At 43.1% G+C, this 23,092-nt stretch overlaps 2 protein-coding genes across 2 annotated transcripts in view; one reads left to right on the top strand and one right to left on the bottom strand.

The window, feature by feature from the left end:
* The window catches only part of cdh23 (cadherin-related 23), a 185,158-nt gene extending 165,513 nt beyond the window's left edge, over positions 1–19,645 (top strand). Inside the window, exons 41-72 of the mRNA XM_037781381.1 lie at positions 1,979–2,200; positions 2,310–2,429; positions 3,349–3,529; positions 3,619–3,752; positions 4,223–4,432; positions 5,304–5,411; positions 6,121–6,223; positions 6,675–6,800; positions 6,885–7,088; positions 7,244–7,702; positions 7,834–7,950; positions 8,053–8,277; positions 8,729–8,898; positions 9,186–9,323; positions 9,577–9,696; positions 10,988–11,165; positions 11,429–11,640; positions 12,046–12,240; positions 12,324–12,437; positions 12,538–12,667; positions 12,977–13,240; positions 13,321–13,482; positions 14,330–14,586; positions 14,680–14,777; positions 14,890–15,010; positions 15,108–15,187; positions 15,356–15,396; positions 15,544–15,604; positions 16,346–16,475; positions 16,672–16,791; positions 17,108–17,218; positions 17,796–19,645. Coding sequence (XP_037637309.1) covers positions 1,979–2,200; positions 2,310–2,429; positions 3,349–3,529; positions 3,619–3,752; positions 4,223–4,432; positions 5,304–5,411; positions 6,121–6,223; positions 6,675–6,800; positions 6,885–7,088; positions 7,244–7,702; positions 7,834–7,950; positions 8,053–8,277; positions 8,729–8,898; positions 9,186–9,323; positions 9,577–9,696; positions 10,988–11,165; positions 11,429–11,640; positions 12,046–12,240; positions 12,324–12,437; positions 12,538–12,667; positions 12,977–13,240; positions 13,321–13,482; positions 14,330–14,586; positions 14,680–14,777; positions 14,890–15,010; positions 15,108–15,187; positions 15,356–15,396; positions 15,544–15,604; positions 16,346–16,475; positions 16,672–16,791; positions 17,108–17,218; positions 17,796–18,137 — 5,253 coding nt within the window. The 3' untranslated portion in view covers positions 18,138–19,645. The remainder of the gene's footprint in view (positions 1–1,978; positions 2,201–2,309; positions 2,430–3,348; positions 3,530–3,618; positions 3,753–4,222; positions 4,433–5,303; positions 5,412–6,120; positions 6,224–6,674; positions 6,801–6,884; positions 7,089–7,243; positions 7,703–7,833; positions 7,951–8,052; positions 8,278–8,728; positions 8,899–9,185; positions 9,324–9,576; positions 9,697–10,987; positions 11,166–11,428; positions 11,641–12,045; positions 12,241–12,323; positions 12,438–12,537; positions 12,668–12,976; positions 13,241–13,320; positions 13,483–14,329; positions 14,587–14,679; positions 14,778–14,889; positions 15,011–15,107; positions 15,188–15,355; positions 15,397–15,543; positions 15,605–16,345; positions 16,476–16,671; positions 16,792–17,107; positions 17,219–17,795) is intronic.
* A 351-nt stretch (positions 19,646–19,996) lies between these two features.
* The window catches only part of LOC119495151 (eukaryotic translation initiation factor 3, subunit 6 interacting protein), a 7,827-nt gene continuing 4,731 nt past the window's right edge, over positions 19,997–23,092 (bottom strand). Inside the window, exons 10-15 of the mRNA XM_037781383.1 lie at positions 22,978–23,092; positions 22,594–22,727; positions 21,580–21,753; positions 20,818–21,007; positions 20,435–20,515; positions 19,997–20,230 (exon numbers count right to left, since the gene is read on the bottom strand). The exon at positions 22,978–23,092 is cut by the window's right edge and continues 56 nt beyond it. Of these exons, the coding sequence (XP_037637311.1) occupies positions 20,102–20,230; positions 20,435–20,515; positions 20,818–21,007; positions 21,580–21,753; positions 22,594–22,727; positions 22,978–23,092 (823 nt within the window). The 3' untranslated portion in view covers positions 19,997–20,101. The remainder of the gene's footprint in view (positions 20,231–20,434; positions 20,516–20,817; positions 21,008–21,579; positions 21,754–22,593; positions 22,728–22,977) is intronic.

The raw sequence follows: 23,092 nt of genomic DNA, 5'->3' as shown, positions 1-23,092 counted from the left end.
TTCTGATGTTTAATACCCAGTATGGGTCTCACTGCAAAAACACTGGATACTACATTTCCCATATTGCAGCTCCAAATGTCTTTCAATAGACCAACTGTGTAGTAAATGCCCTTGTCTTCACATCACATCCCAAGGGGTATTTTTCTCAGACTTGACAAAGCTCCTCCAGAGCCACAGGCCTGGAGGGTTATTGGTTCAAGTCCCCGCCGGGACAAAGTACGGAGTGTGGACTGGTAGCTGGAGATCTGCAAGTTGGCCTCCTGGGTACTGCTGGGGTGCCCTTTGAAAAAGGCACCAAACCCTCGGGCCTTGTACAGTAGCTGCCCACCGCTCCTAATACTAGGATGGGTTAAATGCAGAGAATAAATTTCACTGTGTTGAAAAAAAAAAACACTGTGTGTTTTAGTCTAGTTGTAATTATTTGTTATCTTTTGCTCAGACACACACACACACACACACACACACATGCACACACACACACACACACACACACACACACACACACACACACGCACACTCTGTTACAGCTCATGCAGAAAGCCCAATATTGTGAAATTCTAATGGCCTCTTTATAACCCCCATAGCCTGAGGGTGCCAGTCAGTCGGTCCATCTTTTTAGATGAACTTTGAGGTCAGACTGGTGGAGCAGGATTTGATTCAACACTCTACTTTTGCTTATGTATCAGAATCTTTCAATGGTTTGATGAACTGCTTTCTTTCTTTCGCTTCACTTACATTTGAGGTTTTGAGTGAGAAGAAACATCAGGGAAGCAGAACCTTTGACTACCTTGCAGCATCTCCTTTCCACCTCACTTCCTTTTAAGATTTCTTTTTTGGTTCTCACAAGATATTTGCTCCCTCTGTCTGTAATAAAATACGCTCCTACTGTCTTTTCCCATTCTCCCATGTTAAATGAGCTCTAATATCACACGTCATATATGCCCATCATAAAGTGATGTTTCCTCTAGTGAACACTGTATAAAGGTGTAGGAGTGGCTGTAGCATGACGTGTATAAAAGTAGGTGTTTAGAGAAATTGCTTGATTATTAGATATTATTTTTTGTGATTATTATAAAATAAAAAACAGTGATTACCAGACGTGGGTTTTGTAGGCTTGGCCTTTTGTGCTTGATCTTTGCTCTGTAATATGATAGTAAATCACTGTAGGATCTTTCAATGTTATAATCATTGAAAGATTTATCGAAACACGGCACAGATAGAGCCACTTCTGAAACATACTGTGTCACGTCTGGTGGAATCACAAGCATTGTCTAGAGTGACCGTAATCAGCTCCGGCGATCACAGCGGCTGCTGGTGGTGGAGGCTACTACATTGCACAAACCTCAGTCAGATAAAGGGTAAATGAGTCTGGCAGACTAGACTAACATGTTCAAGTTTACAACCCCCTGCATTCGCTCTGCTACTAGGGGATGGAGAGAGGGGATCGCAGGTTAACAAACTGGTTATAATGATGAATGGACAACAAGATCAAATTTAGAGTCACTTTCAGGTCGACCTGAGAGGGTGATGTCAGGACAATCTTCACTTAGATGAATAAAAGAATAACTCGATGAGCCCCAGTTGTCCTTACATTAATATATTATTACAACATAAATCTGATCAGAGAAGCTTTTGGTACAGCACGTGTGCATGGACAGAGATATACGAAAAACTTCAAGTGACAGTAAAGTAAAGATTCACCCAGCCATACAGTGTATCTCACGTCATCAGGGAGGAGACAAAACAATGGTTAACCCTTGGTCTAGACATCTACAAGGTCTCCATTCTTATCTTAACCTCGAGACGCCCAGAGCGTAAGTGTTAATAACAAACCATGACATTGAAAGAATCATATATTTTTTCATGTCTAATACAGTTTTCCACGACAAAAAGAAACCCAAATTGCCAGCAGAGTTTAATACAATAGGCTATAAATAGTAGATACGGCTGTTAACGTTTCCCTCTGTTTCTCACGCAGACCTCAACCACCATCTATGTTCACATTGTGGATGAGAACGACAACGCCCCGGAGTTTCCTGAGGAGGAGTACGTCACGGTGTTGAGCGAGGGACCAGACACAGTGGGTGCCACCATCGCCACAGTAACGGCCATCGACCCAGATGAGGGTCTGAACGGCACCTTGCGATATGCTATCACTCACGGAAACCTGATCCAGACCTTTCATATAAACAGCATCACGGTAAGACATGATAACTTATACTTAAACTGTACTGTTACATCTGTAAAAAAAAAAAAAAAAAAAACATACATTAACCTTCTGTGTATGATGTGTATGTGTGTGCATTTAGGGGAGGATTACAGCCGTAAAGGAGCTGGACTACGAGATCAGCAACGGACACTACGCACTGGTTGTCACGGCTACGGACCAGTGTCCACATCCTGCTCTACGTCTGACATCCAGCACAACAGTAATTATGCAAATGAGACACACTATTTAATACAGTTAACTAAAGTAATATTTAATATTTTAGAACTGAAACAATAGTTGATCGACAGAAAATCAATCGTCAATTTTGATAGTTGATCACTCAGTCAGGTGGTTCCAGCTCCTCCAATGTGAGGATTTGCTGTTTTTATCTGTTTTGTATAATTATAAAGTAAATCATTTTGACCTATGGACTGTTGGCCAAGACATGCAATTCATAGACATCATCTTGGACTTTGGAAGCTTGTTATGGCCATTTTTTGCTTTTTTTTAATAAACTAAGCAGTTAATAGATTTATTGAAAATATAATAATAAATATAAAATAAAATAAATAAATATAAATATAAATAAAGATTTAACATTAATAGTTCTTAGTTGCAACCCTAATACATTTCCTCTAATCTGTAAATATACATGGAACAAACTGATAAGAGGAGAAATCACAGAATTTTTTTGAATCTGAGAAACACAAAATAAGATGTCAAAATTAAAAAATGAATGAATGACCTAGATAGCTTGGTATTTTAAGATAAAATGTAGAAACGTGATTAAAAAACACCCCAAATCCATCAGTTCTGTTGTCGTTTCTACATCCCTTTACTACTTCACATGAGTAAAACCCTATATTGAGTATTGGTGTGTAGATTTGCATCAGGATTTCAAGACACAAGACCCAAAAGTTTGAATTTAATGTCCAATTTAAGTGTGGAAATCCTTCTATTACCTTCAAAAATATGTTATGATATAGTGGTAAAGGTAGTCATACATGGTAAAGCTGCTTGTGGAGAACCACATTACTGTGAACTTGGCTAGTTTCTATTCCTGCCACACATACTGTACATGTTACAGTTACCTCTCTCATAATAGAGGTGTTAAAAACTCCCTCTCCCTCCTTCCTTAGGTGCTGGTTAATGTCCTAGATGTGAACGATGTGACGCCCACTTTCCCCAGAGCCTATGAGGGCCCCTTCGAGGTGACCGAGGGCCAGCCAGGACCTCGAGTCTGGACTTTCAGAGCCAGCGATGAAGACTCTGGACTCAACGGCAAAGTGGAGTACAGCATCACCGGTGGAGATCCCCAGAGTTAGTACCGGATTGTTCTGTTGAGGGAGTGATGTACTATTAAGTCCTTACTGTGTGTCTCTGAGCCTCTGTCTCTTTCTCTTTGTCAGATGAGTTCATGGTTTCTCCAGTGGAGGGCGAGCTTCGGGTGAGGAAGGATGTAGAGCTGGACAGAGAGACAACAGCCTTCTATAACATCACTGTCACAGCCCGAGACCTGGGCACGCCGTCTCGCAACAGTTCGGTGGGCCTCTATTACACAAACACCCACACACACGCAAGCAGCCACACACTCCCACCATATCCTCTTGAACAATCTGGATCTCACAAGCTTCACTTCTGTGCTGCAATTTGGCTTGCATGAAGAATATGACAACAACATATGGAACATTTCAACTTCCAACTAATGAATAGATGGTTTGTGAGGTTTTGTACACATGACCTACATACTACAAAATCATGCCAGTTAACCATACGATACAGCTCAAAAAATAGCTTTGGTTTATACATGCTATGAAAATAGGTTAACATATTATTAAGAACTTTTTTTAAACATGTTACATGTATGCTTAACGAATATTTTTGATGGATTTATGAGGAGTTGTGTGGCACAATCATTTTTTACATATATTGTAGACAGACAATTTAAATACGAGTTACTGTGAACAGGCACAAGTGTGAAGTTTTATTTTTGTCTTGGCTTGTTTTCTTCAGGTGGTGGTGGGGATCCGTGTCCGAGACATCAACGACAACGACCCAGTCCTCCTGAACCTGCCTTTCAACACCAGCGTGAGTGAAGGCGCCACCATACACACCTCTGTGGCCAGAGTCCGGGCGCGAGATGCAGACAGCGGACGTAACGCATTGCTCACTTATAACATCACTGCTGGCAACCGGGATGGAGCCTTCTACGTCAACGACACGGTGAGATAAAGGGGTTTAAAGCAGTGGTTCCTAAACCTTTTCACATCAAGGACCCCTAAACTGACAAAAACTAGACCACAGACCCCCCTTTGATTTGAAGATTTTGTCCCAAGTTCCCCCATCTGATAGGATTTTTGCTTTTAGATGTTTTATTACATAAGGTGTATGAACCCCATGACCAAAATAGTCATAGATTCTATCATTGTGTTACTTATGGATGAAATTATACTGAAAATAAATTCTTCCCCTTTTTGCTGGGGACCCCCTGGAACCTCCTCAAGGACCCCTGGGGGTCCCGCGACCCCACTTTGGTTACAGGTTCAACGGAGTACACTTTGGACCACACACACCCAACAGTGATCGGTGGTAAAACCGACTTGAAACTTTCAACCAGAGTGGGCAGCAAAACACTGATTTTCAGCCTGGTGTTAAGTAACTCTTTAAGTAGAAACCAGAAAAATCTGACTAACTGATGTGTTAAAGGTGGAGCAGGTGGTGAATAAAGGGAAGCATGGAAGAAGAAGCGTGAGACTTGTGACTGGCAGCTCCCAGACTTGATCGCGCATTAGGTTGTCAGTTGAACTTGGGACAGATGTTCCAGCTCCCTTTCATCTAAAAGTCTGCACTTAACGCTTGTACAGCCTTGCTACAGATATATTTACAGATGTTGGCTGCATACACATTTGTGGATTTACAGCATAACTATATTACAGAGTATACAAATACTGCATATCCTTTAGAGAAGGGAAGGTGAAAAGACGTATACTGTAGTAGCACCAGGGTGTACATGGGTAATGCAACATACTGTCATCAAGAATGAATCTCTGAAAAGAGAGAAAGTGATTTACCTCTTTTTCTCTGTGTCTGTCAGACAGGTGTGGTGCAGGTGAACAGACCGCTGGACAGAGAGCGAGTGGCTGAGTACAGACTCACCATCACTGTCAAAGACAATCCCGAGAACCCCCGCATCGCTCGCAGGGTAACCCCACCCTCCTGTGCACATATACTGCAAGCGTTCACACATTGCCACATTTGTCACAGAGTGACCACTGAAACATTCAGAAAACACTGACGTAAAATCTTTGTATCTTTTCAAGTCAGCTTTGGAGGAATTGATAACAGGCAATCCTGCATTTTAGATGCTCAATGGCATTGTACTACTATAATAATACTAATGTAATATTCATTTGTAGGATTTTCTGCTGACTTTCTGCACCAGAAGTTAATTTCGGAAAATTAGAGCATTATAGGACACCTTTCTTTATGCAGGCATTTTGTGATTTGATAACCTGCCTTTAAGCACTATTGTAGTTTGTAGCTTATAATGAGAATCTCATGCACTCTATTTACCAAATGGCAGTTGCAAGGTTTTTCTATAAAAACAATGTGGCAGGCTTTAAATGTGTTAAGCTCTGTGGCAAAGGTGAGAAACTGTTCTAACCCAGAGCTGCAAAAAAGCAGCTGTAACCACTAGCATGTGAAAGCAGCCCGCTGGTGTGTGCACAGCAAAACAACTACAAAACCGGTCTATTCTGACTTACATAACAGTGGAGTGCTTTGTAGCAATTTACATTTTTGAGGGGCTGATTAACTTATTTGTTCTCCTCCTCACTCTTATTCTCATCTTCACTCTATACCACATAATCATCTGCTCATATAATTGTTTCTTCATCCTCCCACACCACCAGGATTCAGACCTGTTGGTGATCACCATTCTGGATGAGAATGACAACAGGCCTATATTCACCAGGACCAGCTACAGGGCTGAGATCACAGAGAACTCTGCAGCAGGTAGCACTCAAGCTGGTGTGTCTATCTCTCTATTCCCTTGAGTGGGGGCAATCTGTAGCTGCAGCAAGGGCATCGAGCCAAAACGCTGTCTGTAGCACTGTCTCGCCCGCTTCCTGACTTTGTTTACTTACAATTTTTTTTTCACTTTGAAAGTTAGAGGTGTGATAGAAGGTATGATGACTGTACAACCACAATGGATTTATTCACAACATGGACCAATCTGTCACGAGAGCAGCCAGTTAGATTATTTGGATGCATAATATGAGTCCTAGTCTTTTGATTATCAGAGTTAACAGAGTGGTGGCAGCAACATTTTACCAGTGTATCTTGGATATTTTCTATCTGTATTTGCTATTATCTACTCTCAAGTCAAACTCACTGAATTTGCAGCCTGATTGTGATCCTTTTACTTCTCCACCTGTCCCTCTCTTTATCTCTGCCCGTCTTTTAGGTAGTACTGTAACAGTGTTAAATGGGCCAGTTCTGGCTGAGGATAAAGACATTGGGCCCAATGCTGTGGTGAAGTACCGCCTGCTGGGAGCCAGGGTGGACCTCTTTACTGTGGATGCCAATTCTGGTAACATTATAACTCCTCAGCAAGTACACAGAGAGAGAAAAAAAACTGCAATTCAAGTGTTAATGTCTCTGTATCTCCCTCCAGGTGTGATACGTGTGCGTCAGGGAGCAAAGTTGGACCGTGAGGCGTTTCAGGAGCCTCGGGTAGAGCTCTTCCTGGTTGGAGCGGACATAGGAGGCTTAAACAGCAGTGTTCCTCTCACAGTCACCATCCTGGACCAGAATGACAACCCTCCTGTCTTCAGCCCGTCCAATTTCAGCGTTCGACTCCCTGAGAACAGCCCCACTGGTGTGTAGATTGGCTAGTGATCTGTGTGTATGAGTGGGCTTGGAGGAATATTCCATTATTCATTCCCTTGTGTGAAGGTTAAGGGTTTACATGTTGGGAATCGCAATGACTGGTTACAAGAATACAAATGTTTGTGTGTCCTTTGTCTCATCCAGGTGTGGTGGTGACTCAGCTGTCGGCCACCGACGCTGATTCTGGCTCCAATGGCTGGCTGATGTATCGGCTGGAAAGCGGTGCTCAGGACCGCTTCGTTGTCGACTCACTCTCTGGCGCGGTCCTGGTGGGTAACACCACCCTCGATAGAGAAGAGCGTGGGTCCTACCGCCTGGTCGTCATGGCGACTGATCGTGGCACGCCCCCCCTGTCGGGCACAGCCATCCTGACCGTCATCCTGGATGACATAAACGACTCACGGCCCCGTTTTGTAAGACCTGTAACCATAATAAGCGTCAATGAGTCCACACCGCCGGGTGTGGTGGTGGCCACGCTGACAGCTGAGGACCCAGATCTGCATCCGCGGCTGGAGTATTACATCATCTCAGTGGAGGCAAAGGATGATGGTAACAAACCGGTGGATGGCCTGCAGGAGTCCTTCGGCATTGATTTGCACACTGGTGAGACATGGATCTCAGTCAAATTCAGGTTCTTGATCTACAAAGTTTAATTTTGACTGATGATAGATATACTGAGTACATTAAATCTTACATTTGGGAAAATAAATAGATGTGTTTTGGTGAATTTTCAGGTGCAGTGTTTGTACGCAACCCGCTCAACAGAGAGCTGGTAGCGACATTTGAGATCATTGTGTCTGTCCATGACAACGCCAGTGTTGTTATTGACAAGTCAGAAAGCGTTCCCAACGGTAAGTCCGTTTTCTAACATGAAACTTATGTTCAGTTTCATACATTCAGTAAGTTATTTTCACTCTGTATCTCCCTTATCATTCTGACCTTCTCCTCTATAGCGAGACTAACCATAAACGTGTTGGATGTAAACGACAATGCCCCTCGTTTCCGACCTTTGGGAGCGTCCAACTTCACGGAGAAGATTTTGGAAGGAGCTTTGTCGGGCACAACACTGCTATCAGTAACAGCTGTTGACCCAGATAAAGGTCCTAACGGCCAGGTCATCTACCAGCTGCTCCACCTGCCCCGAGGGGGATACGTTAGATTGGAGGACCCCTCCACTGGTATGTAGGCTGCAGGCTAAAACATTAACAGCGAATTCACCAACACTGTAAATATGAAGTACATTAATCTTTCATTTAAAGCCTCTGGCAAACCACACAGGTGTTTTTAGTTAATATGGCTGATTAGAACTCTTCTCAGGGCGGTGTGGGCGAGTATAGACTGTAATTGATTGACATCTTCTTGAGTCTCCTGTTAGCTTTGATGAACCTGTTAGGGCGGGACAAATGACACCTTTATCATTCTTATATGTAGATGATCATCAACTTCAACCTGAGCAGACGTCTAATCAGCCAGAATAACTGAAAACACTGTGTGGATGTAAAAGTTTCACAAGAAATGTATTACTTATGGATAATGTCATTCCTTGCTTGTTGTCATATACATTTTGACTATTAATTATAGGCCAGATGAATCCTAACTGTAACTATCACTGCCTTACAAATGTCTCAGGTAAGATTGTAGCCAACCAGACGGTGGATTTCGAGCAGGTGCAGTGGCTGAATTTCACGATTCGGGCCCAGGACCACGGCTCTCCTCCCAGGATAGCTGAGCTGCCCGTTTTTCTGCGCATAGTGGACGTGAATGACAACAACCCCTTCTTCCTACAACCCTCATATCAGGTACTGAACTGAATATTAAGACACAAATTGCACCCACCAGAGCAGAACTGAAGAGGAGAGTTAAAAAAGGATTAATTTATTATTTTTAAGTGGCTACTTCTGTAAGCTGAGATATGCTATATTGAAAGAGACTTCACTCACAGCTGATATTGGCTTGTCATTGCAGGAAAAATAACAGGTGTAGCTAATAGCATTGATGACGACCACCTGAATGTCACCCTTATTAATGAGTAACACCTCAATTAACTGCCAGTAAAGACACTGTATAATATACTTTGTGTTTGTAGGAGCCTGTGTTCGAGAATGAGAACCTGGGAACCACCATAGTTCGCGTCAGCGCTACAGACGCTGATTCCGGCCTCTTTGCTGTCATTGAGTACAGCCTGGTAGACGGGGAAGGCAAGTTTGGCATCAAACCATCCACTGTGAGTTAAACTATACACTAGCACATCAGCTCAGTCAGCCATCACAACTACGCCCTACTGCCTATCAGAGCTAAGTGTCAACATTAAACATCCTGCCTGGAAATGAAAGTTTAAACAAAGCGTGCTAAAGATAAAGACCATCTACATATTTGACCTCCATGCTCCATTTCTGTCACAAATAAATGTCTTGATTCAACCACCACTCCCAGTCAGCCTGTACTTCCTTCCTAATCATTCGCTCTCCTCTTGTCAGGGAGAGATCTACATCCTTTCTCCTCTGGACAGAGAGACAAAGGATCACTACACTTTAACCGCTGTTGCCCGTGACAACCCTGGCGGCAGCTCCAGCAACAGACGAGAGAACTCCGTGCAGGTAGAGATCACTGGCCGTAACAAGGAAATCTTGTAAATGGGGGTTTGAATATGTATCTCAATAATAATCTACACTTTTTGAGTTTGCACACATAAACACCAAATACCATCCACAGTAACATATTTAATAAATGAGAAGCCTGAATATGACACATAGTTTACATTTCTGTCATCTGAGTCGTGTTGCTGAAGCAGAATGGAGCATATTTTGCTGATTCATTTATTTAATTAAATACTATCAGGATGCGAAATCCAGGGTCTGAAAAGGGAAGACAATGCAGAAGTGCCTTAAACTTGCATTCTTTCTAATAGCCAGCAGGGGCCGGCGACTGTGGTTGCAAAAAGAAGTCTGATTGTATAGAAGTCTATGAGAAAATGACCCTACTTCTCACTTGATTTATTACCTCAGTAAACATTGTAAACATGAGTTTATGCTCTCAATCGCTAGTTTCAAGTCTTCTTCAATACAGCGTGATGTTCATTTAGTAAATTATGGTCCCATTTAGAGTCAAATATAGTGGATAAAGGGGTATGCTTTAGGGCGTGGTTAACTTGTGATTGACAGGTCGCTACCACGGCGTTGTCCGTGTTTTTGTCTTACAACTTTAACCCTTTCACAGTGTGTTTTCAGTTCATGAAAGTTAATTATAACATTTAGGTCACCTAAATGTCTCATTCAGCGTTCAGTTGTACTTACTGTAGCTCCACCCTCTCGTGTCAGTTCTGGTTTCAAAAAACCAAGATGGCGACGGCCAAAATGCCGAACTTGAGGCTTCAAAACGGCAGTCAACAAACCAATGGGTGATGTCACGGTGACTACGTCCACTTCTTATATACAGACTATGGTGAAAATGCAAATTAGGGCCTGACGATACTGGATTTTTGAGGCCGACCTGTTTGAGAGTTTAAAAAAGTATATCAACCAATTTTTTTTAACATAGCACAACGTGGCACCCAACATGAAAAAAACATCCCTGAAATTAATCTTAAATTTAAGGAATCCTTCAAATTTGGTTATTTGGTACTTTTCTTTTGTACTGAGCAGGAAAAATGAAGTTGTCTGTGCTCTCTGGTAGAAAAACTATGTAATGTTGACAGTGTTTCTAAATTACTTTAAACATATCTTTTGCATTTCTGTACTAAAATGTTTTTTACTGGTGGACATACAGTATACACTGTGAGCAATATGTAATGAGCTAAAACATGCCGACGTACAGGTTAGGCTCTATGTAACCTTATGTCAGGAACATTCTGTGTCTGAAACTTGATCTGCCTGTCGGTGCATTGTCCAGGTCCTGGTGACAGTTCTCGATGTCAACGATTATCGTCCACGCTTCACGGAGCGAGTGTTCAACACCAGCGTGTTTGAGAATGAGCCCAGTGGAACGTCTGTGATCACAGTGAAGGCTACGGACCTGGATGAAGGAGAAAATGGAGCGGTACTCTACAGCATGCTGGGAGCCCATTCAGGTTTGAATATACTGCACTAAAAAAAGCCTCAGTAGGGTCACCTACCGGAATATTCTGAGTGAATTGCTCTTTGAACGTGTAATTATCCACTTTATTACAATAAAATTCAACATTTCTTTAAGTTCTCCAATAAATATCCTTCTTTATTACATATTTAGTTAGTGGAATGAATGTTGCCCGAACTTTGAAAGGGCATGTATGAGGCTACGTATGGTTCAGCATACATGTCCATACTTAGTCCCCGATCTTTGTCTGTCTTTTAGATGCGTTCTCCCTGGATCCGAACACAGGGCTGGTGCGTTCTCGCCGCCTGCTACAGTCTTCTGAACGTTTCAACCTGACTGTGGTGGCGACAGACCAGGGGCGTCCTCCCCTGTGGGGCACAGCAGACTTGATCATTACGGTCATAGACGTCAATGACAACAGACCAGTGTTTGTCAGGCCCGCCAATGGAACCATCATTCATATCTCAGAGGTATCTGCATCCACGTGTCCCTATGCATGTCACTGTTGTCTTCTTCTTTGTGATTAGAGCATTTCTTTCTTTTTTTAGTAACATAAGTTTATATTTGAAGAAAAAAAACAGACTATTTACACAAGCCCTTTTATTGGACGTAAATGATGGTGCCAGCTTGCCCCAATAGCACCATATTGCAGCCCGTTAGCAGCTGCCGTCTACAGCGCTCTCCCTCAATACTGGACCAATTTCAGAAATAGTTGTACCTATTAGTCAATTAGACACAAAAACATGGGGAAATAGGGTCCAGGTTGAAAAATAAAAGTGTCTGTAAACCTGTAAACCTTTCTGTTACAGTCGACCTTTAAGATACAAGTTGAGGAGTTCACACAAGCACATCCTGACTGTTTGCCCTCCTTGTAGGAGCAGCCCCCAGGCCTGCCGGTGTATGAGGTGCACGCAACAGACTCTGACGAGGGGGTGAATGGAGAGGTCCGCTATGGCTTCCTGCAGACTGGAGCAGGAAACAGAGACTGGGAAAACTTCCACATCGACGCCATGACTGGAGTCATCACAACTACTGTGAAACTGGACCGAGAAAAACAGGCCCTCCACAGCGTGAGTCAGCTGTGCGTGTGCTGTTCATGTATTTAGGTGCGTAAGTATGTATGTCTCTAACTGAGTGCAAACGACTCTCTCAGCTTATCATTGTGGCCCGCGACATGGGCCAGCCAGTGCCTTACGAGACCACACAGCCTCTGCAGGTGGCGCTGTTGGACGTTGACGACAATGAACCCGTCTTCCTTAAACCACCGGTGAGTATGAAGCTCTCTGAATACATCCTCTGTACATAAGGGCTGCTATTTAACTGTCTGTGATGTTTTCCCTTTGTCTGTCTGTGTATGTGCACCTCAGCGTGGCAGCTTGCCTTACCAGAAGCTGACAGTGCCTGAGCACTCTCCTCCAGGTACTGTGGTGGGGAACGTTACCAGAGCTGTGGACGCAGATGAAGGCACCAATGCCATCGTCTACTACTTCATTGCAGGTGACACGGTGTCCTACAGACACAGCAACATGTTTGATTTTGCTCCCATGTTAAAAATGTAATGCATTTTCCCCATGAGTGAAATATATTATGTTAACCCACCCATTGTAAAGTCCTGGAGATCAGGCGTAGAGGATAAGGTATTTCTCTTGTATTCATTGTGTGGTCAGATGAAAGTCGTCTTACTTCAAAAGCCCAGGAATAATGAGGACATTTGTATACATCCATCTGTCTTTCTTTTCTATTTAAAGCTGATTCCTTTGGTGCTTTAGGTGACTGAACACAAACCCTTCCCATCTCTTCCTGCAGGGGGAAACAGTGATGGAAACTTTGGCTTGAATCCAGATGGAGAGCTGAAGTTGTATAAGGATCTGGACCGGGAGGAGATCCCGGTCTACTCAATCATCATCAAGGCTTCCAGCAACAGAAGCTGGACTGCTCCCAGGGGTCAGAGGGCAGCACGGGCCAAATCCCTCGACCCTGCCCGTGACCCCAGCCTGCTGGAAGTCCGCATTGCACTGGAAGACATCAATGACCAGAAACCACGCTTCGTTAAGGCCGAGTACACTGCAGGTAGTCTGCGTTCTTGAATCTGTTATGTGTGTGCTGGTCTAGGTAAAACCACCATAACCTTCCACCCTCTTTGATTTCAGGAGTTGCAGCAAATGCCAAAGTGCGCTCAGACCTGATCAAGGTCTTGGCTATAGATAATGACATCGGCAACAACAGCGTGGTTCATTACCATATTGTCACAATCCGCTACTTCCAGTCGCAGAGCAATGGCAGTGAGGACGTTGGCAACATCTTCATCATCGGTGAGCTTCCTCATGTACAATATCCAATAGGGCTGACCCGAATGCTTCGAAGCGTCGACCATTTCCATGATAATCTACCTCCAAATCAGTATTCGAATGCCTTGTTTTTTAATAAATATATATAGAAGTATGTAATAATAAAGTATAAATCCCAAAATGGCCCATGAAAGGAATAATCCACAACATTACAACATTGAGTGTGTGTACAGTATTGCGGCAGCGGTGCTGTCCCGGGCACTGAAACGGGGGAGACGGAGACAGACAGAGAGAAGAACATTACAGCCTGCCGCGCTGCGAAGCTTCCAATACCTTCAAATATTTCTCATCGAAGCTTCGAAGCCCAAAAATGTTATTTGGGACAGCCCTAATGTTCAGGCGGTTTTAAACATTGACACACAATCAAGAGACATTACCTGTTCAGTTCAACATGCTGCCCAGATCTACCCGTTAGTTACATTTGTTGTGTTATGCTGGATAGATTTATACCTCTTAAAACAATAAATAATCTTGCACAAGTAGTATTTTGGGAACATAAAATATACACAAGGCAAAATTTTGTTATATGTTTCTCGATACTTTTGGAGAACGATGCGAGCTCTAATGTAGAAGCACCCTCACTCTCACTCTGTAGACGTGTATTTGCTTCCTGGAGTCAGTTGTCCTCATCTTCTTGTGCATACTGTTCCAGTTCTCCCAGATAGGGAACGTTCCTTATACCAGTGCCTACTGTCAGATCTCTCCACAAGGTTTCTTACATCTGGCCAGTGGATAGTTTGTTTTGTCATTGAGTCAAATTCATTTCTTATTTATTTTATTTATTCCCCACTCTCTCCCCTTATTTCCACAGGTTTGACAGATGGTATGATCCAAACAAACGACCTCTTCATGGCCTTCAATCCAGGCTACTTTCAGCTTGAGATTTTGGCGTGCGATTCCGCTGGACACAGTACAACCACCAACGTGAACATCTATATTCTCCGAGACGACCAGAGAGTCAAAATAGTCTTCAGTGAGATCCCTGATTTGGTCCGCGAAAACCAGCAGGAATTTGTCGACCTGCTGTCCAACATTACTGGAGCCGTTGTCAACTTAGATGACATACAGGTGAGGCGTTTTTTTATGTGACTTTTGTATTTTTTGTTTTGTTTGTGTTGTTATAAATATTTGATATCCTTGTCTCACTCTCCTTTTATGCAGTTCCATGTGGACAAGAAGGGCAGGGTGAGTTACGGTCAGACAGACATGCTCATCCACGTTGTCAACAACCAGACCAACTCCATCCAAGATGTTGAAAGGTATACCGTCCTGAATGAAATAAATCTTTCACATACTGTATGAGTAGTGAGGATATCTCCCACATGTAAGCTCTAGATTATAGATTGTGTCTTGGTGTTTCGTGTTTTGCAGGGTAATTCAGTTGATCGATGAGAACAAGGAGCAGCTGAGAAACCTATTCAGGAAATTCAACGTTGTGGACGTTCAGCCGGCTGTCAGTGACAAACTGCCCGACGACATCACCACACTACAGGTCCGCAAGGCCGGGTCCTCCAGAAACAAACACAGGCTCGCTGCAGATGTTTTGTGTTTTGGTGCTTTTAATCATTCTTTCTTTTTCCCTCTCACAGCTAGTCATCATCATCCTGGCCGTGCTGCTGTGCTTGGCAGGAATTTTGTTTGTCACAATGAACTGGCACTATCGCAGAGTGTAAGAGCCCTTCAGCTATTTTGCATTGATGACGATTTATTTTGATCTTGAGTGGACTGAGTCATTTGAAATCTGCTCAGTCATGGACCATGGCTTCATGCTGTCGGTCTGAGCAGCGACATCAACATGTTTACCTCCTCGTGACTCGTGTCTCTTGCTGTGTTGCAGACACCAGAGGAAGCTGAAAGCCATCGTTGCAGGATCCACAGGTGAGAAGCTGCTTCGTTGATGGGACGGTCCCGCCAGCTGTTAACTTCAGGATGTGGCTTTTACGGCTTTTACCATCTGTCAATGTAGTTTACAGTTTACAGTTTACAGCCTGTTTTACTTAAAATGATCTGTCGTCTACCATCCAGGGAACCAGGGTCTAATGGATATCCTGGACATGCCCAACACTAACAAGTACTCTTTTGAGGGGTGAGATAATAGCTTCATCATAACACCTCTTTGTCACATATTGCTTTAAAGGAATTCCCACCAAATATCACTGTGTTTTTATAAAGCAACTATAGTTTTCAATAAGTATTTTTTCAGTAGTTATAAGTTATAAGTTCTGAAGATCAAGGATTAGCTTTTATTTGACTTCAAAAAATAGATGTTGAATATATGTTAAAGGAATAGTTCAACACCTTGGGCTGTCACCGCAAGGCAACAAGCAGAGACTCCAGGAAGTCACTGCACTCAGTCAAGAAATATTTCGAGAATTAATAAAAAAATATTATTTTTTTATTTTTATTTTTATTTTTATTTTTATTATTATTATTATTATTATTATTAATAAAAAAATGTTCTCCTTTGTTTGTGAATATGTATTTTTCAATTTACAGTTACTATTTGTTACTATATGTACATATTACTTTATTTGTTATGGTTTAGGTTGTTGTAATCTTTTTTCTTAAGGAAACCATAAACAACATGACCAAAAAATAAATTAAATCTTTCCAGACCGTAACTCCCCATAAAGCCACAAATTTAGTAGGAATTAATCAAACGCTATAGAAGTCCCACAACACTAATTTCACTGAAAAAGGAGGTCAAGGTCAACATTAAATTTGAGTGATTTGTATAGCTCGTCATACTTCCTTTGCATGCTTCTTATATACAGTATGTGTGTTCGCATGTTGTAGATGATGTGTGTAATGCTGTTTGCCTCTGCAGGGCTAATCCAGTGTGGCTGGACCCATTCTGTCGCAACCTGGAGCTGGCTGCTCAGGCTGACCACGAGGACGACCTGCCGGAGAACCTGAGCGAGATAACTGACCTGTGGAACAGCCCTGCACGCACTCATGTCAGTACCAACATCAATCTGAGTTCATTTATATTTCACAACAATACCCTGAGGAGCTTTATAGATTATATTTTGCTCCATGCTTTAATGATGAGAAGGTAGAGAGTGAAGTGATGTCTTTTACCGAGGCATCGTCCTCTGAGTTAACCCCATAAGTAAGCATGTGTGTGTGTGTGTTTGTGTGTCATCCCCACAGGGCACATTTGGTCGAGAGCCTCAAGCAAAGCCTGAGGATGATCGTTACTTGAGGGCAGCCATTCAGGAGTACGACAACATTGCTAAACTGGGCCAGATCATGAGGGAGGGGCCTATCAAGGTAGGACACCTGTATGATTACAGATTATCCAGCGAGACATACACACATGAACACGTCCAAATCCAAAAGTTTCCTTTTCGTTGGTCATTTACTCTCTCCTTCCATCCGTCCCAAAACACATTGGGGGATCGGACCCAAGACCTCCTCCGGTATGTCCTGAGAAGAAAACAAAGATAGAGACCCCAAGGACTCAAAGATGTGGTGTTGAGGCGTGTTGGGTGTTGAGCAGTTTTTTTACAGCATTACTGTAACAGTGAGGGTGTGTACGGTGGATGATGTTATAGACTCTGTTTGATCCTAACTGCCATCCTGTCAGGGTTCCCTGCTCAATGTGGTCCTGGACGACTACCTGAGGCTGAAAACGCTCTTTGCAGCACGACTCGTCACAGTATCCACCAGCCAGGGAGATCACTCGTCAATCACTGAGGTGGGCTAGGAGGCGGTGTAGGTGCTGTTCCTGTCTGACACCGCCGCAGAGTGATCTTGCATTCCTGTGATTTCCCATTCTGCCGTTTGCTGCACTGACTTGGCACCTGCTCACTTCTTCTGCTATCTCTGCTGCTACCTCGAGCCAGACTTTGGGTCAAATAGAGTTTGCAATCACTTTTCAAAAAGTTCAGCTGAGGGAGTTTACTGCACAGAAATTGCCAGAAAGTTTAGACAATCACTGGAAATGGAGCATTAAGACTGCAATATCTACGCTTACCTACACTTATGAATGGCTCTGATGTGGAAACCCCCGCCTGTGCAGTCTTCCCAAACAACTTAATGCTAAGAATTGTTTGCACTTATCCAGGTCTGGTATGAAATGTATTCTTCTCTGCTGTTCTATTGTCTCACTACATTGTTGTTACTTCAAGTGATCTACTGGTTTCTCTATTCCTTCCACTGGTTTACCTCTTTCCAGCTCAAAGATATCTCGTACAGAGCTGCCATTCATTATATAAATAATATCAACCAGTCGGTTTATTCTGTCCCTCTCCTCTCCTGTCCTCCTTCAACAGCTGATCCAGAGTGATCTGGACGATGACGAGGATGAGCGTCTGGGCATGGGCGGAGGTCGCGGCACACTGCGCTTCAAGCACAAGCTTCCTGTGGAGTTGAAGGGCCCCGAAGGCGTGCACGTGGTCCACGGCAGCACAGGCACCCTCCTGACCTCTGACCTCAACAGCTTGCCAGAGGACGACCAGCGGGCCCTGGCACGTTCTCTGGAGGCGCTTAACGCTGACGGGGGGCTTTATTCTGAGCGCAACGCCCGCACGGAGTCGGCCAAGTCCACCCCGATGCACCGTCACAAGGACGGGGACACCCTGTCGCAGAGTCCCCTGGAGATCACAGAGTTATGACTAGCCGAGGCCTCGCTGGTCTGAGCGCAACCACGACTCGTGTGTGTCCTTGTGCCTCCACGGCGCCACCCTGACATGGTTGGGGAGGACTGGAGGAGGAGTGTGTGTAGTCTAGGGAACCTCATCAGCCAACCTCAGTGCATCAGTGAGACGCCTGCAAGAGGACTTACTCACCATTGGGTTGGTTTGAGTGGGTCTTATGTTGAAGGTGGTCCAACATTAGGTGATTCATGGGAAGGGTCATTCAAATGACCTTAAGGAAATGGAAAATCATAAGCAGGTCACCTTTCTTCAGCGAGATAAAACCAACTGGGGTCATTGACTTTCATCCAAAGAGCTGAGTGGAGAAGAGAAACTAACTACGCCTCCCTGTGGGAGAAGCTTGTTGACCTTATAATCATCAAAAGTTGCCTCATCCTCACTAATTCTTTTGAAGTCATACCTGGACTCCATACACTCACACACAGATACACACACTCAAAAAAAAAATGAAGCTACACACACTCAGACCAGCGGATGGCCATCAATAGGACAATGAGAAAATGACGCAATTCCAGTTATCACTCTCTGATATTTTTTCTTTTTGCAAGACGATGCAATCAGTGTTGAAGGAGAGAGGATAAGACTTTTCTCTTTCAGATAATAGATACATTTGTTGTTGGGAAATGATCGATGGCAAATCAAATATTTCCCCCCAGTGATGCTCATAAGAGTGGAGTTTTCACTTGACACCAAGATCAAGAGGGGCCATTGTGCAATTGTTAAAAGTGTAGTAGTTTGATAAAATTGCTTTTTTTGGATCAATGGCAAAAAGACAAAACAGTCTGCAGGACAGCAGTGAACATTCAGACCCTGGTCCAGCTGTTCATCTTAAGCGTGGACGAAGTCAGTCATGTACAAGGAGACGCCTCACTAATAACTAAACGATTCCCACATGATGAAGATGGTGGAAGAAGGATTGAACATTGTCCCAGACTCGAGCCACATGAAGTTAAAAAAAGAAACAACCTTTGAATCTTTTATGATACATTTTATATTAAAGGCAGTTAAAGAAAGAAGACGTATAGATGGAATTTAAAAAAGTATGAATTATAACATTTTTATAGACCTAAAGATGGCGTTGTGCCCACAGAGACTTTACACTGCCACCTGAAGGACTAAAAGAGTCATGCTCAAAATGAGCGACGTTTGCTTTATTTTTTTATTTTATAGAAAATGTGATGGAATTAAAATATTTTTGAAGAAAAATGCTGGCTTACCAAAATAGGTAGGGAATAAATTTGGATGTTTGGAGTATGTGTATATTGTGCTACGGTGACATATGTCGTTCTGTTTTCCTTTGTATGACAACTGAAGCTGTTTCTGATGAGTGGTGTGTTTTTAAGATTCATTTTTTTATATTCCCATTTTGTAAGTTTTGATTTCTTTGTCATTATTGTTACCAGTCCTGAGATCTGTGTTGGGAAAAGTTGGGTGATCTGTGATAATAAAAGAAATATGCAACGGCCTTTGACCTCGCTCAGTGGGATGATGGAGAGCAGCCAAGATCAACATGGAAACTGATGCAGCAGAATGAGCTCAAGCAGGATATGAAAAGATCCAAGAGAAGTCTGGGAATCTGAGAAACCTTAATGACTGTCTTCCTATCTCAAGGTTGACTTCAATTGGACTCACCGGTACAATTTGAACAGACAAAGGCTTAACTTGCAATTCAAGACAAACTTGCATGTCTATATGTGTTATTTCTAACTACATACGTAACTCTGCATCTGAGGCAGTGTTACAGATTGGTAAATACTGCCATCTGGTGGTGGTTAAGGGTTAACACTTGACAGGTAAAAGGAAAGAAAGATCAAGAGTTTTAGCGCACCACTCCATTGCTTTATTGTTGCCATGTTACATAGAAAAGTTTTCATCAATAATAGTTGTTAAAAGACTGAGGGGGTCTTCTTCACTGCTGCTGGTCAGACTGCTCGGGTTGCGGAACTCGCTGCTGTCACGGTCGCGGCAGCGGCGGCGGCGGTGGTGGTGGTGGTGGTGGTGGCGGCGGTGGTGCCGCTGCTGGCTGGCACCTTCTTCAGTGTCTTATTCAACTGTAGGAAGACGGAGGGATTTTTTTTTTTTCAGTCTTTGACACTAAATATATAACTGAAAGTCCTATGTTTAAAACAAATCTGTTCAGGAAAAGACTAGCTGTGGAATCAGTGTCTGTAAGTTTGGGAGATCTTTTTTATCAGGATCAGTGACAGTACTTTCATTTTCAAACATTTTCGCTCTTTTGAAGGATCACTACTCACCTCCTCAAACTTGTGGATCTGTCTGATGAAAAAGTCTCCGTACCGACGGGATACTTTAGTGTCTGCGATGTGGATCATGTCCTGTGGAAGAGTTACAGAGAAAAAGCTCATTAACCACACGGAGCTGCTTAAAACTATGCACAACAGTGAACAATCTCTCCCTATCACATTACTCTCTCACTATATTATACACAGCATGTGCAGTATTTCAGGGGGCTTGTGAACATGTGAATCAATTTGGACCTGCTGTGAAAAATAACAAGTTCAATCTGAACATCATTTTAAGCAAACCAACAGTGCTTTTGGTCCGTCTGCCCCCTGTGACATACTATTTAATCTCTGTGACGATGTAAAAAAAAAAGTCAGAGGCATCTTTAACACACCTTGTCAATGTAAAAGTCGACCTCAGAAGCAGACTGGAACTCTCCGTCCAGAGCTGAGACGCCGCTGGTCCACACCAAGTTCTTCATCTTGTGTTTGAAGACGAGCAGCTGAATACGGAACTCCTGCTCGGTCATGTCCAGGAATCCTGCCAGCTTGGCTACTGGCATGGTGGTGTACAACTTCAGGAAGCTGCAAGGACACATTGGGACTTAGATGACATGTATAGACACCCTGCAACCACATCGGAGTCGATGGGTTTCTAGAGACAATGTAAAGTGTTGTCTGGGTTCCACTCCATACCGGTACATTAAAGGTTCCCTGTGGAGTTTTAGACCTCTAGTAGCCCTATGGAGATGTTTTTCTGATGTGTGGGTCCCCATTTGTTTATCTTGTGCTCGTGCGTCCTTGTGCACAAGCACATGTGGGTGACATAGTCCTACCATTGGTGTCACACTACTTCATTGATCAAGAGGTGGCAGTAATACACCAACTAAGATATGCTGCAATGTGCCAGCAAAGGTAGAGCAGACGACTGATAGTAAACATGGATGAAAACAAACAATGCTGGATTTAAAATACTTTTAAAAAATCGGCATAGCAAATATTTTAGTTTTCAATTGACACCTTTGTTACACCTCAGGGCTCCACACAAAGCGTTTTGGTAAGTAACACTAAATGCAAACAGAACTTTTGTTTGTTTACAAGAAAACTCCACGAGGCCCCTTTAACTACGCCACACAGTCAAAGTGGATGTGCTTTACCTGCGAATGGTGGAGAGCTGCGCCTGCTGCTGCACCTCCTCAGCAAACACCTTCAGCTGCTGCTGGAAAGGCTCTTTGTGGTAGTTGGGGTGGACGTTGTCATAGTTTGGCACCACAGGCGACAGGAACTTGGGACAAACGAAGCTGAACAGCTCCTCAAACACCTGCTGGTCTCTGAGATGGAAATATATGTGTCAGTTAAAGTGGCAGTAGGCAGTATGTTTTTGGCATCATTAGGCAAAAATTCCATAATAACCTTTCAGCATATTATAATTCAAGTGTTCTGAGAGATAACAAGACTTCTACACCTCCTCATGGCTCACAGGCCATTTCAGAGAGAGAGCGTTCCTATTCCTATATCCTTCAAGCCATCTCAACCTGATCTCAACATGGATGCCGGGTCACAAACGTTCTAATTTTAAAGCAAAACTGCACTACAAGATGATTCTGAAAACATTTGAGGTGAGAAATAGGCATTACAGTGACATAACATTGATTCATATTTGATCAGCGCGGCCTAGTTTGACCGTTTGGTCAGAGTTTGCGAGTGATTGACAGCTGGCTCTCATAGACAGCAGCTGAACAGCAGACCTCAGATCAGCTCTGACTGCTTGTTTTCCTCCGGTCTGTGAAATCTTGCAGATGCTGTTAGGAGCCCCGGAGGACACAGAGGCACATGATTTTTTTCAGGTTACCTGTTTCATGTACTACCGTCAGGATATAGCGACCGTTTTATAAAAACTAACTTTTTTTTTTAATCATATTTGCTCCAATATCACCTCTGCTGCTTTAAGACATTGTTGCTGATGGGCGCCACAGTCATAAATACCAATACTACATTTCCAGCAGCTTATTGGAGCTATCGCTGGCCCTGTGCTCAGACCCACAAGCAAAGAGATACATGTCTTTCATCGTATGTAACATTACAGTATCATAAGATAACAGTATCAAAAAAGGACCGTCTGACACAGTGAGACAAACGCTGAACCTCAAATACAGTTGTTTCTTTCTTACCCTTTCTGCATTCGCAGCATCTTGTCTCCGTACTTCTCCCTCAGCTGGGTGTGGATGCTCTCATCGATACGCATCGGGTACATGGTGAGAGCGATGGCCAGCAGGCCATGCATCTGCTCATTCTGTTTGTTAACCTAAAAAACATATTATACAAGTATTAGGACATCTATTTCAACTATAATACTGTTTGATCATTTCAAAGAATGCATAAATTAAAATGCCTCATGTTTATTATTCATGCATCACAGAATTTTAGAGAAAATCAACACAACCCAAATATTGTGTTATCAGTCTGAACTTTTTCAGAAAACTTTGGAATAGGTGGAAGAATCCAGAGCTAAAGGTAACAAAAGAAGTCATCTAAGAAGCACTGCTCTGACTGACCATCTCATATTTGTATGTCGACCTCTGGAACATGTTTCTCGTCCTCTGGATGTAGAGCAGAATGTTGGCAAAGACTCGAATGGCATCCTGGTAGCGCCTCATCATCAGGTAGGCA

The sequence above is a fragment of the Sebastes umbrosus genome, chromosome 10, assembly GCF_015220745.1.
Source record: "Sebastes umbrosus isolate fSebUmb1 chromosome 10, fSebUmb1.pri, whole genome shotgun sequence".
Classification (NCBI taxonomy): domain Eukaryota; kingdom Metazoa; phylum Chordata; class Actinopteri; order Perciformes; family Sebastidae; genus Sebastes; species Sebastes umbrosus.
The sequence above is the reverse complement of the archived record's forward strand: the minus strand, read 5'-3'. Positions and strand labels throughout refer to the sequence as shown.